Source organism: Rana temporaria, chromosome 2 (genome assembly GCF_905171775.1).
Source record: "Rana temporaria chromosome 2, aRanTem1.1, whole genome shotgun sequence".
Taxonomy (NCBI): Eukaryota; Metazoa; Chordata; class Amphibia; order Anura; family Ranidae; genus Rana; species Rana temporaria.
The window spans coordinates 307335332-307352314 of NC_053490.1; the positions used below are offsets into that span (position 1 = coordinate 307335332).

At 43.6% G+C, this 16983-nt stretch overlaps 1 protein-coding gene across 3 annotated transcripts in view; it reads right to left on the reverse strand.

Annotated features, from left to right (window-relative positions):
- Positions 1 to 16731, reverse strand: part of OSCP1 (organic solute carrier partner 1) — a 40331-nt gene extending 23600 nt beyond the window's left edge. The window contains exons 1-3 of one of the 3 annotated variants that reach the window (XM_040337347.1): positions 16469 to 16731; positions 6753 to 6782; positions 1454 to 1608 (exon numbers count right to left, since the gene is read on the reverse strand). In XM_040337347.1, the coding sequence (XP_040193281.1) occupies positions 1454 to 1608; positions 6753 to 6782; positions 16469 to 16580 (297 nt within the window). In that variant the 5' untranslated portion in view covers positions 16581 to 16731. The remainder of the gene's footprint in view (positions 1 to 1453; positions 1609 to 6752; positions 6783 to 16468) is intronic. The other 2 variants (XM_040337346.1, XM_040337348.1) reach the window with 2 other exon arrangements.
- Between the last annotated feature and the right edge of the window lie 252 nt (positions 16732 to 16983).

The window sequence follows — 16983 nt, forward strand, 5'->3', positions numbered from 1 at the left end:
GTCCCCGCGTCGAACGAACTGCGCATGCGCCGTCCGTAAAATATCCCAGTGTGCATTGCTCCAAATGACGTCGCAAGGACGTCATTGGTTTCGACGTGAACGTAATTGACATCCATCCCCATTCACGGACGAGTTACGCAAACAACGTAAAATTTTCAAATTGCGACGCAGGAACGACAGCCATACTTAACATTGGATACGCCACCTAGGGGGCATGTTTATCTTTACGCCGGGCATACCTCTTACGGAAATGGCGTATCTTTACTGCGACGGGCAAGCGTACGTTTGTGAATCGGCGTATCTACTCATTTGCATATTCTACGCCAAACTCAATGGAAGCGCCACCTAGCGGCCAGCGTAAATATTGCACCCTAAGCTACGACGGCGCAGGCCGTCGTATCTTAGGCAGGTTAAGGTGTATCTCAGTTTGAGCATACACTTAAACATACGACAGGCTTAGATTCCGAGTTACGTCGGTGTATCTACAGATACGCCGGCGTAACTCGTTGTGAATCTGGCCCAATGTATTCCAATTAAAAAGAGCGGAAACATCATAGTGGCACATCAAAACTGCTTTGAATGCTGTATGTATTCTGACTTGTACAAAATTGTACGCTTTGAATATAAAATATGTGCTAAGGAGTGTTTAAGTTAATTTTCTAAGTAGCCAATTACGCAAAAGGTAAATTCTTCCATAACTAGTGTTAACAATAGGCAACAGAGTAATAACGGCAAACAAAAAGTCAGTTTTCTTACATGTGCCCCACAGAGTGCATGCGACAAAACCACCTGTTTTTAATGTTAATGTTGAACAACTTAAAGCGGAGTTCCACCCTAAAAATGAACTATCAACAGCCTGCCTTTAATGTAAAAAAAAAAGCCTGCCTAGTTCCTGGTCCTAGGTGGTTCAACTTCCTGTCATAAGACACCATTGCCTACTGGGAAATGATGACAATGATTTCCCAGGAGTCTCTGGGCATTACTATGCCAAAAAAAAAATAAAAAAAAAAATCGCCCAGCATGCACCTTTCCCTGAAAACCAGGAAGAAAAAGGAACTGGGCTTCACATGCCCACACATATGATGGATACGGCCACGACATGAGTTGGAGGATATAAGGCAAGTGTTTGCAATGATTTCTGGAACGATTGGGGAGCTATTATTATGTTTTAAGGACTATCTAATGTGATTAATTTTAGCTTTCAAAAAATAAATACAAAATTATGCCCAGAACCCCGCTTTAATTTTTTTTTTTTTGTGTGGACTAGGTGGATTGAGCGCTTGAGATTTTTGTATTGTAAAGAGTGCAAGTGAAGGATGAAGCTTGTATTTTTAAGACGTCTTCCATGCTGCAAACATATTCCTCACCGGATGGGTCATCCATTGTAATCATGCCTAAAGTGGTATTTTATTTTTTAAACAGAGCAATTTGGTGTAAATGGTGAGCAAAGTACCTTGTCCATGCTGGCTTGGTTTAGCCTCATGATAGAAGCATGGGCCAATCGGTCAAAAACTGTCCTGAGGGCTTTCTTGGAGTACAGCTCTTGTGGTTTAAATAGTTCTTCCATGAACTTCTTGTTAAACATAGTTGTGATAATATCATTCATAACTGGAAGAGAAATGGTGTTTAATAAAATTGTAATGGTCACTCCTAAGCCACATTCGTATAAACCATGGGTCTTCAAACTACGGCCCTCCAGTTGTTCAGGAACTACAATTCCCATCATGCCTAGTCATGTCTGTGAATGTCAGTGTGTTACAATGCCTCATGGGATGCATAGTTCTAAAACAGCTGGAGGGCCGTAGTTTGAGGATCCCTGGTATAAACCATTGAACTAGAAAGAGGGAAAGCCACCAAGTCGGACTTTGAAGGCAGATTGGACCAACAATAATTTAATCAATACCTTTGGTACAATCGGCGTTCAAAGTCCGACTTGGTGGCTTTCCCTCTTTCTAGAAAATGTGTTCAATCACAAGCAAATATAAAAAAAAAGAAAAACAGAATCATCAATCCATCTAATTAGGGATGTAAAGCAATTCTTATACAGATTATATAAAGCTGATTAAAGAGCACCTGTTAAGAAAACATGCTGCAAAGAAAATGGGAAAGTACTGCCCTTCCATTGTTTTCAATAATGAAAGCTTTGGGGTGTTTTAGAAGGCTAATGTAAAGTCCTGTCTGCCATGTTAATAACACCATGCTGCCCCCTCCCCCACATCATTAGGGCCCCCTTGTTTAGCATATGGCCATTGGAAAGAGGTACCATGGTGGAGGAGTTTGGTGTTACTCAATAACCCATTGAAGTGAATGCCTCCACAATCTATTCTCGTTGTACTGATGTGATAAATGTAAAACAGCAGTCTCTTGACCGTGAGAAATTAGAATCATAGATCTTTAGCACTGGAAGAACCAAGTACCTCCACGAGTACACTCCTTCACAGCATTTGTTTCGTTAAGTAAAGGTGCACTTTAAGTAATAGCAATGCACTGCGTTTGCATTCACTCAACCGCTAATTTTCTACTTACCAACCCCGCCACGTCAAATTTTGAGACAAAATTGACAAAAATTTACAAAAAAAATGCCCAACACCACTTGTGATAAAAATGCATTACCCCATTGGTTGCTGGAGAGGCCTGTAAAATCAGGGCAAAGCTAGCAGATTTGCAAGGTTACTATATAAAGAAATGCACGGCACAGCAGATGCAGTCATTTTTCTAAAAGGTACCCATACACCAGCAAATCCTGAGCTCACTTCTTCATTCCACATTAGGCTATCTAAAAAGGAAACCAGCCTAGTGAGAAGTATACACGGCCTAGAAAAGAGCCCATATCTCAGTCTATGGTGGACACTCCTGATTCAACAAGCAGCAGTTTAAGGCACGTTAAAGCGGAGTTCCACTCTAAAAATGAACTTTCTATCAACAGCTTGCCTTTAATGTAAAAATTTTTTTAAAAAATAAACATATTTACTCACTTCTATCTGGCTGTTACTAGGCACATTTCGTAGTCTGCCTAGTTCCTGGTCCTAGGTGAGTGAGTGAGTGAGTGAGTAACTTGTATAGCGCAGCAAATGCGAACTTAATCGCCTCAAGGCGCTTGTCATCCAGAGTAGTACAGATCTTTCAGAAGAGGTGGGTCTTTAGCTTTTTCCTGAATGCCCGATGGTTTTCTTCCAAGCGGATGGTCGTGGGTAGAGCATTCCAGAGCCGTGGTCCTTGGACCGAGAATCTTCGTTCTCCTTTCGATTTGTAGCGGGATTTAGGAATTTGGAGAAGGTTTTGGTTGGTTGACCGAAGCATGCGCTTGGTGACGTACGGTTTTATTTTCTCGCATAAGTATTGAGGAGCTTTTCCCTGTGAACATTTGTGGGTGAGGCAGAGCGTCTTGAATGTCACCCGGTCCTGTACGGACAGCCAGTGGAGGGACCTCAAGACTGGGGCGACTGATTCCCACGGCTTTTTACCTGTTACCAGTCTGGCTGCCGTGTTCTGGACGACTTGTAGACGCGCCATCTGGTATTTTGGTAGCCCTAAGTAGAGGGAGTTTGCGTAGTCGAGTCGTGAGTTGATGATTGTTCCGACAACTACTGCCGTGTCTTCTTTCGGGATAAAGGGGATGAGTCTACGTAGCATGCGGAGCAGATGATGAGAGCTGCTGACGACTGATCCTATTTGTGCATCCATCGTCATGTCTGAGTCGAAGATGACTCCGAGACTTTTGATTTTTTTGCTTGGTGCGATGGTTTGTCCGAGGATGGTGGGTGGTGTCCATGTGGTCCTAGCAATGGATTTTTTATTTGCGTGAAGGATGAGTAGTTCTGTTTTCGATCCGTTAAGTTTGAGGGAGCTTTCGGTCATCCAATTGTCGATCAGTGTGAGACACTTTCCAAGTTCAAGAAATTGGTCTTTTTTGTTGGTGATTCGAAGGTAAAGCTGCGTGTCGTCCGCATAGGAGTGGTAACGCAGGTCCTGTTTGCTGATGATTTTGAGGAGCGGGCGGATGTAGATGTTGAAGAGTAGAGGTGAGAGGGGTGATCCTTGCGGGACTCCGCATGTGATGGTCCGTGTTTCTGATGTGAAATCTCCAAGTTTCACGGTCTGAGTACGATTTTCCAGGAAAGATGGTGGTTCAACTTCCTGTCTTAAGACCCCATTGCCTCCTGGGAAATGATGACACTCATTTCCTAGGAGTCTCTGGGCATTACTGTGCCTAAAAAATCGCCCAGCATGCACCTATCCTTGAAAACCAGGAAGAAAAGGGAACTGGGCTTCACATGCCCACACATACGATGGATACGGCCACAACATGAGCTGGAGGATATAAGGCAAGTGTTTGTAATGATTTCTGGAACGATTTGGGAGCTATTAATATGTTTTAGGGACTATTTTATGTGATAATAATTATTTTTTTTTGCAAGCTAGAAATTTATGCCCGGAAAGCCGCTTTTACTAGCACTTAAGGTATGGACTGAATAAAAGACCTTTAGCATATCTTAACCACTTAAGGACCCCTTCTGGCCGATAAACGTCGGCAGAATGGCACTGCTGGGCACAATCACGTACCTGTACGAGTCTCTTTAAGCTCAGCCGTGGGGTCGCGAGCGCGCCACCGGTGGCGCGCTCGCGACCCGGTCCTAAGCGGTGTCAGGCAGTGTCATTGATCGTCTGTTCCCTGATATAGGGAAAGACGATCATTGACGTCACACGTCTCACACGGCTCACACGTCACACGTCCAGCCCCGCCCCCCTACAGTTAGAAACACATATGAGGTCACACTTAACCCCTACAGTGCCCCCTAGTGGTTAACTCTTAGGCCCAAACCGACCGTGTGTTCGGCCCATCGGTCTTTTGTCCTTTGGACCAAAATTTTAAAACTTGCTTTAAAATCGAACCGATGGACCGCTGACCGATCGGGCCAAACTAATGGTTAGTACACAAAAGCATCGGTTCAAAACCCGCGCATGCTCAGAATCAAGTCGACGGATGCTTGGAAGCATTGAACTTCGTTTTTTTCAGCACATCGTGTGCATAAAATAAAAACCGCAGAGGTGATCGAATACCACCAAAAGAAAGCTCTATTTGTGGGAAAAAAAGGACGCCAATTTTGTTTGGGAGCCACGTCGCACGACCGCGCAATTGTCAGTTAAAGCGACGCAGTGCCGAATCGCAAAAAGGGGCAAGGTCCTTAACCTGCATAATGGTCCGGGTCTTAAGTGGTTAATAAAGGTACAACATTTGGCAAATGTATTGCTACACTTAAAGGCGCCTCTCTTCTCTTTAATACTCTGTAGCTTCTGCTGGATTTTGCTTCTAATCCCCATGTGGATGGACATTTCATGGTTACACATCCTATCACATTGCTATAATCTTTTTATATGGACTATAAACTGAAGGACCTAAAAATAAATAGCTCTGGAACCAATCATTTGTGTTTCCATTACTTCTTATGGGGAAATTTGCTTTGATATACAAGCATGTTTCTGGAATGAATTATGCTTGCAATCCAAGGTTTTACTGTAGATTGATGGAGACTTCACCTCCCTATTATTCAAAGACACAGGCTGGAGGGGTGTGACACAGCCTATGACTGGTAGAAATCCACCCACGGCATGTTCTTGCCAAAAAATATTTGATTTCACATATAATATATATATATTTGTAGGATACTTTATTACAGTTTATTGATATTAATTATTTTTACTCTGCAGGGTGGATAAAATTAATGCTTTAAAAGAATAAAAATAAATCAGATTTTGAGTAATAAAATGCTTTGAGTAAAAATTAAAAGCTAGTTTTCTATTTAACTAAATAAGGACGGGAAGGATTAGCCCCTTGTTGACCAGACCATTTTTTTGCGATACGGCACTGCGTCGCTTTAACTGACAATTGCATGGTGTAGATCCATCGAAAGCCTTCCAACATCGGCCTGCTCTGCCGTCTGACAGTTCTTAAATACCTAAAAGGCGTGGACACCTGGCAATGTCACCTGGTGGCTCCGCCCCTGCGTGACGTCATTGACTGGATCCCTGCTGACGAGTCATACGTTGTTAAGGATGCCGGCGGTCTCCCGCGCCTCAACAAAAATGCTACTGCTCCTAAACACTTGTAAACGCTCCTAAAAATTCAAGTTTTTTTTCTGTGGTTTTTGAGCGTCTAGTGTGCATGGAGCCATAATCTACCTCCAGTTTTCCTGCTGAAATTATTACTAGTGCAAACATGAAAAAAGTCCTTCTCAATTAGTGGCAAAGACGTTCAATGACCCTTGCATACATTTATGCCCATATATTTATGCATTCATTTTGTTTCATTCATCAAATGCAGACCACAATATGGAGCATGTGCTGTGCTTTAGCTGTAGTAAATAAAATCTTACAACAACAAAAAAGTATAAAAAAAAAGTGCACAGCACACAATGGTACTACATGGGAGGTTCGAAAGAAGTTGGCACATTTCCTGTTAAATTGATGCTCCACAAAGGCCTTAAAAGCAAGAAAGATGAATGTCTTGCTAGAATTTCACACTTTCACTATCCATGTGTATTGGTCATTTTCTATCAATGTTAATGTAACAGCAACATATTGGAATGTAATATGAAGAAGTTATGTCATTCACTGCCCTACTCAACTAAAAAACTTAGCCAAACTGGCCACTAAGCATTTGCCGAGCACAGCACTTTGAGCAACAGGTATAAGCAACAAATCAGCAGTAAATAAATGAAAGTGGAGTCATTTTGTTTATGAGTGCCCCGTACCTCGCTTTCTTTCCTGATCTGTCCAATCATCTATGCGGGGTTAGGTCAGAAAAGAGAAATTGGCAAATGAAAAATATGGAGTTGGAAAATATAGGCTAATTTTACAATCATGCGAAAAAGTAAGTACACCCCATCTGGCAAGGGATTTTAAAAGAATGTCAAATGATGTTAAATCAATCATTTCACTGTAAGGAAAATAATCTACAAGTGGAGCCATACAAATTGTTCAATACTGACCTACCCTGCAAATTCAACCCAAGAATTCACGCTAATGCTAAAAGAACAACAACCCCAACATTTTATAACAGGGTTTTCTGGTAGCTCTTGGAAAAGTTGGGGTCCAAGTGAATGAATCTTCAATCAGACCAAGATTGCATCAATTCAACATACATGGGAGGCATGTTAATAAAAAGCTTTTGCTGTCCAAAGGAAACATTAGAGCGAGATTACAGTTTGGCATTGAATGCATAAACAAAGACCAGGCCTTCTGGAAAAAAGTGCTGAAGAGTGATCAAAGACAGAGTCGTTTGGTCACAGTAACATGACATGTTTACTGCAGACAAAAAGTCAGTCTTTCAGGAGAAGAACCAACCGTGAAGCATGGTGGTGGAAGGGTTTATGGTTGCTCTGCTGCTTCAGGGCCTGGGAAGTTTGCAGTCATCAAGTCAACTATGCATTCTGCATCTTATGAAAGGCTATCTGTCCAAAAATATAGGTTGAAGAGTCTTTCAAACACAATATTGATCTGAAGCAAACTAGCATGTCCATTAAAAAAGAAATAGAGGGTTATTGACTGCCCTAGTCAATGCCCTGATTTGATACCCAATTCAATTTTGTAGGGGGATTATGAAATGCGCATTTCAAGCAAGGAAACCCACAAACCTCTTGCAACTGAAGGGATTTTGCAGGGAGACGTGGTCAACATCAATGTCAGAGAATGTTTGGCAGTTTTACGAAATGCCTACAAGAAGTCATTTCTGCTTAAGGGGTCATACTAGGTTTTGAAGCCAAGGTTGTACTTACTTTTTCCACAGTACAGCATTGCATCTATTGATAATTTTGTTGAACAAATGATTGAAAAGGCAAATTTTCAATGGGAAAAATACAAGACGTTCTCTGAATAGCCATGTGATGCATGTGACCTTCTGTGTTGAACGTGCAGAGGAGAAGTCACTGGAGCTCTATCCTGGAGATCATGCTCTCATTCTATGTAGGGAGGACTGCTACAACAGTATACCCAGGGGCCACCTGAATATTACATCTAGACACTTTCATCAAACTAAACCAATGCAAATATGAATAAAAGAGGATTCCTGCTTTAATTTTTTCCCCGAGACTTCAGCTTTAAAGTGGCTGTATATGTTCATTTTTTTTTTTTTTTTTTAAATAACAAACATGTCATACTTACCTCCACTGTGCAGTTTGTTTTGCTCAGAGTGCCCCTGAGCCTGCTGTTCTGGGGTCCCACGGGCAGCTCTCGTGGCTCCTCCCCGCAATAGCTAACCCCCTCTGGAAAGCTGTCTTCCGAGGGGGTTACCTTGCGGGCGTGCTCCCTGTCATACACTCTGCGTCCATAGACAGAGTGTATGACTCGTTCCCGCCCCCCGGTGGCCGCGTCATTGGATTTGATTGACAGCAGCGGGAGCCAATGGCTATGCTGCTATCAATCTATCCAATCAACACTGAGACTCTGTGGAGAATAGGACGCCGTGGACGCGCAGAGCAGGTAAATGGGCTCAGGTAAGTAAAACGGGGGGGGGGCTGAGGGGCCGGTGACAGCCAGGTGTTTTTTCACCTTAATGCAAAGGGTGTATTAAGGTGAAAAAATGTAAACCTTTACAACCTCTTTAACCACTTGCTTACTGGGCACATAAACCCCCTTCATTCCCAGGCGAAATTTCAGCTTCCGGCACTGCGTCGCTTTAACTGACATTTGCGCGGTCGTGCGACGTGGCTTCCAAACAAAATTGACGTCCTTTTTTCCCCACAAATAGAGCTTTATTTTGGTGGTATTTGATCACCTCTGCGGTTTTTATTTTTTGCGCTATAAACAAAAAAAGAGCGACAATTTAAAAAATATATTTTTTTTTTACTTGTTGCTATAATAAATATCCCAATTTTTTTTTAAAAAAAACTATTTTTTTTCTCAGTTAAGGCCGATACGTATTTTTCAACGTATTTTTGTAAAAAAAAAAAAAACGCAATAAGCGAATGGTTTGCTCAAAAGTTATAGCGCCTACAAAATAGGGGACAGAATTATGATTTTTTTTATGATTTTTTTTTTTACTAGTAATGGCGGCGATCTGCGATTTTTATTGGGATTGCGATATTGCGACGGACGTATCGGACACTTTTGACACAAATTTGGGACCATTCACATTTATACAGCGATCAGTGCTATAAAAATGCACTAATTACTGTATAAATGTGACTGGCAGTGAAGGGGTTAACACTAGGGGGTGAGGAAGGGGTTAAATGTGTAGCCTGGGTGTGTTCTAACTGTGTGGGGGGAGGGGGGTGACTGGGGGAGGTGACCGATGCTGTGTCCCTATGTACAAGGGACACCGATCGGTCTCCTCTCCTCTGACAGCACGTGGAGCTCTGTTTACACACAGAGCTCCACGTCCCTGCTCAGTTACCGACGATCGCGTGTACCTGGCGGACATCGCGGCCGCCAGGTACACGCATTGGCTCCCCAGCGATGCGCCGGTACAGTGTTTACCCGCTGCGCGCCCCCCAGAGGCGCGCGCGGGTAATGCACCTGAAATGACGTCCAAAGACGTCCAGTTGGCACCTGAGAGCCGCGCTGTTGACGTCTTTTGTCAATAGCGCGGGTCTCAAGTGGTTAAAGCTGTATAAAACCCAAAAATGTATTATATTGCAGCTTACCAATTCTAGCTTTAAGGCGTTTTCACCAGGGGATTCAGTCAGTAACACACTTCTTGTCTTAGGGTCTTTCCACTCTGGATGGAGGAGCAATGGAAAGGCCTTTTGGCAGCAGTATTGTCAGTCTGGGGAGAGGGTAGTGTTAGATGTAGTTTCAAATTTAGATGGACTTGACTAACAAATTTAAAGACAAACCAACTCACACTTTTTATGCAGCTACAGAACGTTTTTTCACTGGGTGATTATAACAGTCAGCTTTTATTAATTTATGTAAAACCTTTATCCCAAAAGGAATGACATTTTTTTTCTGCAACTGCTTAGTTGGAGTTGATCTTTAACCTGTGGGAGAGAGGGAGAGAGGGGCTGTTCCTAGTGATCAGGAACAGCGATCTCCCTCCTCCTCCAGTTAGTCCCATCCCCCCAAGGAACACATTTAATCCCTTGATCTCCCCCTAGTGTTAACCCCTTCCCTGCATGTGACATTTGCACAGTAATCAGTCAGTGCATTTTTATAGGAATGATCGCTGAATAGAGGTCAATGGTCCCAAAAAAGTGTCAAATCTGTCTGCCGCAATGTCGCAGTCCCGCTAAAAATTGCTGATCACCGCAATTACTAGTAAAAAAAATATATATATTTACAATAAAAATGCCAAAAATATATCCCCTATTTTTTTGTAGATGCTATAACTTTTGCGCGAACCAATCAATATACACTTATTGCGATTTACTTTAGCAAAAATATGTAGAATATATATTGGCCTAAACTGATGAAGAAATCAGTTTTTTTATTTGTTTTTTTTAGGGCTGTGCAAATTAACTTTTAATTAATCGATTAATCTTTAATTTTTTTGATCGAACAAAATCTTTTTGATTGATTAAAATTCTTTTGATTGGTACTCACCTCTCCGCCGGCTTCTGGGCCTTCAGGGAGTTCCGTCGGAGATCCGGTGACGTCATGGGCCACTGCGGGGCTTACCGTATCCATCTGAAGGGCTCCTGTGCTGTGCCTTCATATCTGCATGCTGGCGGGACCTTACTATCTGCCACACGCAAGTGCTGTTACCTTTCCCTCTATCACTTCCCTCTATCATCCTGGGATTCTACAGCCATCCACTGGGAGTTGTGATAGTTCCCTATATGGGACATCTACATGCCGACGGACTGATGTTAACCTCTCCTCATCTGGATTCAGCAGTGGCATCGTTGTACACATTTTTATACCAGTATCATACTTGGCTACATGTTTTTATGACTGCATTTGTTACCGTTTGGTATTACTCGCACCATTTTTACAGTTTATGTAGCTACATCGATTTTATCTCCAGTGCAATATTTATTTGGTTACCTACTTGAAGACTATAAAAGTTTTAATGCTATTCCCATTGAGCGCTGCCTTTGTGTGTTTTTTGTATCCTGCTATCCATTTTTCCAGTTGTTGGTAGCTGCACTGGGAATCAGCCTGCAAGGAGATCAGCTAAAAGTAGTTGGATCTGTATGTGCGTTATAATTAATCAAAATTAGGCGATTAAAAAAAAAAAAAAAAAGATTAATCGAACAGAAAGATTTTGATCAGTAACAGCCCTAGTTTGTTTCGATATTTAATATAGCAAAAAGTAAAAATATTGGTTTTTTTTTTTAATTGTCGACATTTTTTTGTTTATAGTGCAAAAAATAAAAACCGCAGAGGTGATCAAATACCACCAAAAGAAAGCTCTATTTGTGGGAACAAAAAGACGTAGATTTTGTTTGTATATAGCGTTGCATGACCGCGCAATTGTCAGACGCAGTGCCGTATTGCAAAAATTGGCCTGGTCAGGAAGTGGGTAAATCTTCCGGGCCTGAAGTGGTTAAATTGTTAGCCAAGTCAATCTAACCCTACCCTCTGCTCACACAGACAAGGCAGCTGTCCAAAAGGTGTCTCTATTGCCCCTACTTCCAAAGTGGAGAGACCCTAAGACAGGAAGTGTGTTACTGACCAGATCACTAAGTAAAAAATAAAGGAAAGCCCAAAAAAAAAAAAAAACAAATGCAGCTGCCAGATTTAGGGACTGGTAAGCTGCAATATAACACTTTTGTTTATGGGTTTATTACCACTTTAAATCGGTAAGTACCATATTTATCGGCATATAACATGCACTTTTTTCCCCTTAAAATCAGGGGGAAATCCTGGGTGCGTGTTATACGCCGATATACACATAGCCGAGTGTACTGTGTACTCGGCTAGGCTCGGCTCCGCTCGCAGTCCCTCCCAGTCCCGCCATTGGACCTGTGTTATGTCCATCATTGGAGCCTGGGCAAGGGGTGGGACTGCGAGAGGAGCCGAGTACAGCTGAGTACACAGAACATCCGGTTCTGTCTATCTCTGCGCCGCGGCAGTAATTTTAAACGTTTAAGGTGCAAGGACACTGGGCAAGGCTGCAAGGACACTGGGCAAGGCTGCACGGACACTGGGCAAGGCTGCACGGACACCGGGCAAGGCTGCATGGACACTGGGCAAGGCTGCAATGACACTGGGCAAGGCTGCAATGACACTGGGCAAGGCTGCAGATGGACACTGATCATTCTGCAATTAAGGACAAGGCTGCAGATGGACACTGATAAGGCTGCATTGATGGGCATTTAATTGTAAGTTTTTATCCTTAAACTTCCCTCCTAAAACTTTTTTTCCCTAAAATTCCCTCCTAAACTTGGGGTGCGTGTTATACCCTGATAAATACGGTAGATTAAATATAAAACTGTTCAAGGTAAATCATTATACAGGATTAATATAGCACCAATACTTTGCACAGCGCTTTACAAAGTAAGATGAAGATAGTACATTTATGATTCAGTTCAACACAAGGGAATTGGGAGGGCCCTGCTTGTGAGAGCTCACCATCTAAAAAGTAGAGGCCCCATGTACACTGCTGCTGCTAATCGGACGTTCAGAGGAAGTTGTAAAAACGTCCCGTGTACATGAAGCCTTAAACTCAAAAAGTGAAGATTTACTATGCTATGCGGAACATCAAGAAATATTAATTGTGCCTAATTAGTACCTTGGAAAATGTACACTTTGCTTGGAATTTCTCCTGAAAAATAGCAGTATACTGTATATGATGTAAGGGTGCCTAGGCACTTCTGTGTCTAGTCTCATAGCTGCTGCCTCTGACTAGTCTGAAAATTTGGAGTGAGATTTGGTGAAATTATTACCGTATTGCTTCCTGTTCTCCTTGCTGGAGGTTTGGACATGAGGAAGCAAAGCCCTGCCTCTACAAAGATGACCACCTCCACACAGAGACACAGGACAAGGCACAGTAAGCACAGCTGCAAGGAAGCCATAGGCATTACAGGTGACTAGTAATTTGCCATTTTTGAGCAGAGCTTCCAGAGTTCAGTTCTTCCTAATAATAAATATACAGATTCTGGCTGTCCAGCTTAAAATGTTGACTTGGAACAACCAAACCAACATGGAACTACCAAGCAATAGAAGGCACAGCAAAGTCAGAACATCTGATCTGTATACTTATTCTTGTTTGCAACTTTTTTTAAAAAAAGGAGAGATCAGCAAATCCAGCATTTAAATAAAGTTTTTTTTAGGGTTAGTGTAAATCAGCATCTCAGATCAGCCATAGGTTAGTTTGGGTGAACACCATTCTGTAATATCCAATTGAAAATTCAAAAACAACATTCCACATTTGTCAAACAAACATTCTTCACACACTGGCCCAGATTCAGGTAGCAATTGCGTCTGCGTAACCATAGTTACGCAGCGCAATTGCTTACTTGCGCCGGCGTTTCGAATGCTCCCGATTCAGTAATCTCGATACGCCAACTGCAGCCTAAGATATGACTGGCATAAGGCTCTTACGCCAGTCATATCGTAGGCTGCATTCTTACGATGGCCGCTGCAAATTGCATACTAACGCCGATTCACTACCCTACGCGAGCCCTGCGTACGCAGTTTACGTCGTTTACGTTCGTCGGATTTCGCGTAAGGCTGCTCCTGCTAATAGCAGGGGCAGCCAATGCTACGTATACCCGTCGTTCCCGCGTCGCGAAGTTTAAATTTTACGCCGTTTGCGTAAGTGAATCGTGAATGGCGCTGGACGCCATTTACGTTCACTTTGAAGCAAATTACGTCCTTGCGACGTCATTTGCCGCAATGCACGTCGGGAAAGTTTCCCGACGGAGCCTGCGCACTACGTTCGGCGCGGGAACGCGCCTAATTTAAATGATCCACGCCCCCTACGGGATCATTTAAATTACGCGCCCTTACGCCGGGCATTTTTGAGGAGCGCCCACGCAAATTACGTGGCTACTGCTTCGTGAATGAAGCGTAGCGCAGATAATTTGCGGGGGCGCAGGGCAAAAACGGGACACTGCGCCTCCGTAAGAAGTGCGCAGCGGTACCTGAATCTGGCCCACTGATGACAGAAACCAATGACAGATGCCCGCGCACGCCAGCCCTTAGGCAAGTTTCATACTAGCAATTGTGTCACTGGTGAAAAGGTCACGGTGTTCAGTGTTCCGCCAATCACGGGCGCCTTTTCATCATCACAAGAGGACGTCCGTGATTGGTGGAACACTGAACACAGTGTCTGCTGGGAAACGGAGTCGGAGCATGAGAGAACGTCCGTGATAGGCGCAACTGTGTCTGCTAAGAGACACCTATCACGGAAGGTACCAAAAGGAGACCACGAGTTTTAAACAATGAATGGACGCCCGCAGCCTGTCACTTTCAGGTATAGTGACGATGGTCACAGTGAGGTTGCAATGGGAACAGTGAGGTTGCAATGGGAACAGTGAGGTGTGCAAATGGGCATTGTTGACCCTCTTTTCTGCTTACAGTAACTGCTGCATTCTCACCCTAGGCTTATTCTCGAGTTAATACGTTTTCCCAGTTTTTTGTGGTAAAATTAGGTACCTCGGCTTATACTCGGGTCGGCTTATGCTCAAGTATAACACACACACCAAAAAAAAAAAATCACATTAACCACTTACGGACCGCCCACCGTCGTTATACATAGCTACTTTGAAGAAGAGGAATACTGTTGTATGGTAGCAGCTAGCTACCATAACCGTTACCCTCGTCAAGAGTGGGCGGTCCTCTTTCAGATAAAAAGTGGTCTCTGAGGAGGATACGCCGCAGGATCACTTTTATCGGCTGCCGGAGAGGTCGCTCCACCGCTTACCGGAGCCGTCGGCAGTGGCGGAGGTGATCAGACCCTCACGCTGCCTGGGTATGGAGACGAGTGAGGGGAAGATGACTTCCACACATCTCCATACCATAGCAGGGCGGAAGCGACGTCAAAATGACAATTCCGCCCAATGCGCATAAAAAGGGAAATTTTGTTTTAGAATGACATAAAAAAAAGATTTTTGCATTTTAGTCTAAATATGAGTCAGAGGTCTTTTTGACCCCAGATCTCATATTTAGGAGGACCTGCCATACTTTTTTCTATTACAAGGGATGTTTACATTCCTTGTAATAGGAATAAAAGTGACCCAAATTTTTTTTTTAAATTGTGACTAAATAAAAAAAATTTTTTTTTTTAAAGCGCCCTGTCCCGACGAGCTCGCGCGCAGAAGCGAACACATACGCCCGCATATGAAAATGGTGTTCAAACCACATATGTGAGGTATTGTCGCGATTGTTAGAGCGAGAGTAATAATTCTAACACTAGAACTCGTCTGTAACTCAAAACATGCAACCTGTAGAATTTTTAAAATGTTGCCTATGGAGATTTAAGGGTAAAAGTTTGTCGACATTCCACGAGTGCGCTTACCTTTGAAGCGTGACATGTTGGGTATCAATTTACTCGGCGTAACATTATCTTTCACAATATAAACAAAACATTGAGCCAACTTTACTTATTTAGTCAAATTCCGAAATCAATGGTGGCACAATCGAATCTCAAAATGCACTACATTTCTGATTGGTTCAAAATTCGACCCATGTATGGCTAGATCTACAGGCATTCATGATCTAACACTAATCTATCTAACCCTGTAAAGAAGAAATTGATATACATACCTTTTCTGAAGCTGCTCTGGTCCGGTTCCATACTGAGCTATCAGCGGCTGCTTCTGTGGAGGTGTGTGCAGGAGAGGCACCCGACAACAGAAGCCCCGGATGACGTCACTTCCAGTGGCAGCCCCTCAATTAGGGACACTGCCCCCCCTATTCATGCGTCTGGCCCCCTGATCTACATGCAGGGCATCGGATGCATGGATTACAATGGGGGGGGGGGGGTATGGGGTATTTTTTTCTTTTTTTAGAAGCATGTGATTAGAGCCAGAGGCTCTAATAAGCTTAAAAAAAAAGGGTGGGTTTGGGCGCAGAGCATTGCGCCTAAAGCTCACCCAGTTGTGTGACAATAGCAAATTAATATTCGCTATTGTAACACAGATTCTCCTCCCGGCCAATCAGTAAGCAGGCCATGAGATCCTCCTCCTGGTGGCCAATCCGATTGGGAGAACCAAGACAGCAGCTGCCCGTAGCCACCGCCAATCACGTGGGGTAAGTCCGGGGGCTTCTGTGCCGCCCCCCCCCAAAATAAAAGTGGCTTTAGAAATAAGGTATGTACAGCGATTTCTTTACAGGGCTAGATAGGTTCGTTTTAGATGAGATCATGGACGACTGTAGATTTAGACATTTTAGTGGTAGGGTGGACTTCCACTTTAAGAAAATAAATGTTTGTGCTGAATGCTGAGAATTGTTTCCATGCTGTCACATGTGATGTGTCTGTGCTGGCCCTGCAGCCCCACATCAGGGTACAATCACCCAGGGGCCCCTTGCTGGCACACACCCCGAGTATGGGCGAAGAGAAGCAGCCATATCAACCGCTCACCTTTCTTGGCTTTGTCTGGAGGGATGTTCTGGGCTCGGAGGCGTTGATCCAGGATGTAGAGCATCTCTCCCCCGAGATTGATGAAGAGCAATGGAAGGGTGCGGAGAGACATGGCTTGGATGAGGGATAAGGGACAAGCCAGGCACAGATGTCAATGGCCGATCGGGGCTTCTTTTCCTGACAACACAGGCCCTTACAGAGGCCGCAGACGCCGCCGCACGGTTACTAGGATACCGGCTCTGCCAATCACAGCGCCCTGCTAAGACGGCTTAAAGGGGCGGTGCTCTACGCCGACAGAAAGAGCGGCGCTGCGTGTCACTGAATATGCCTTATCTAATAGAAGAGCCCTGCAGCGTGTATAGAGCGATATACAGTACACTGCTAAATCATTCAGCACGCCTTCTACACAGTGATTTCTACATATTCTCACACCAATGATGGGGCATCTATTCCTCCCACTCACACCAATGAGGGGGCATCTTTTCCTCCCACTCACACCAATGAGGGAACATCTT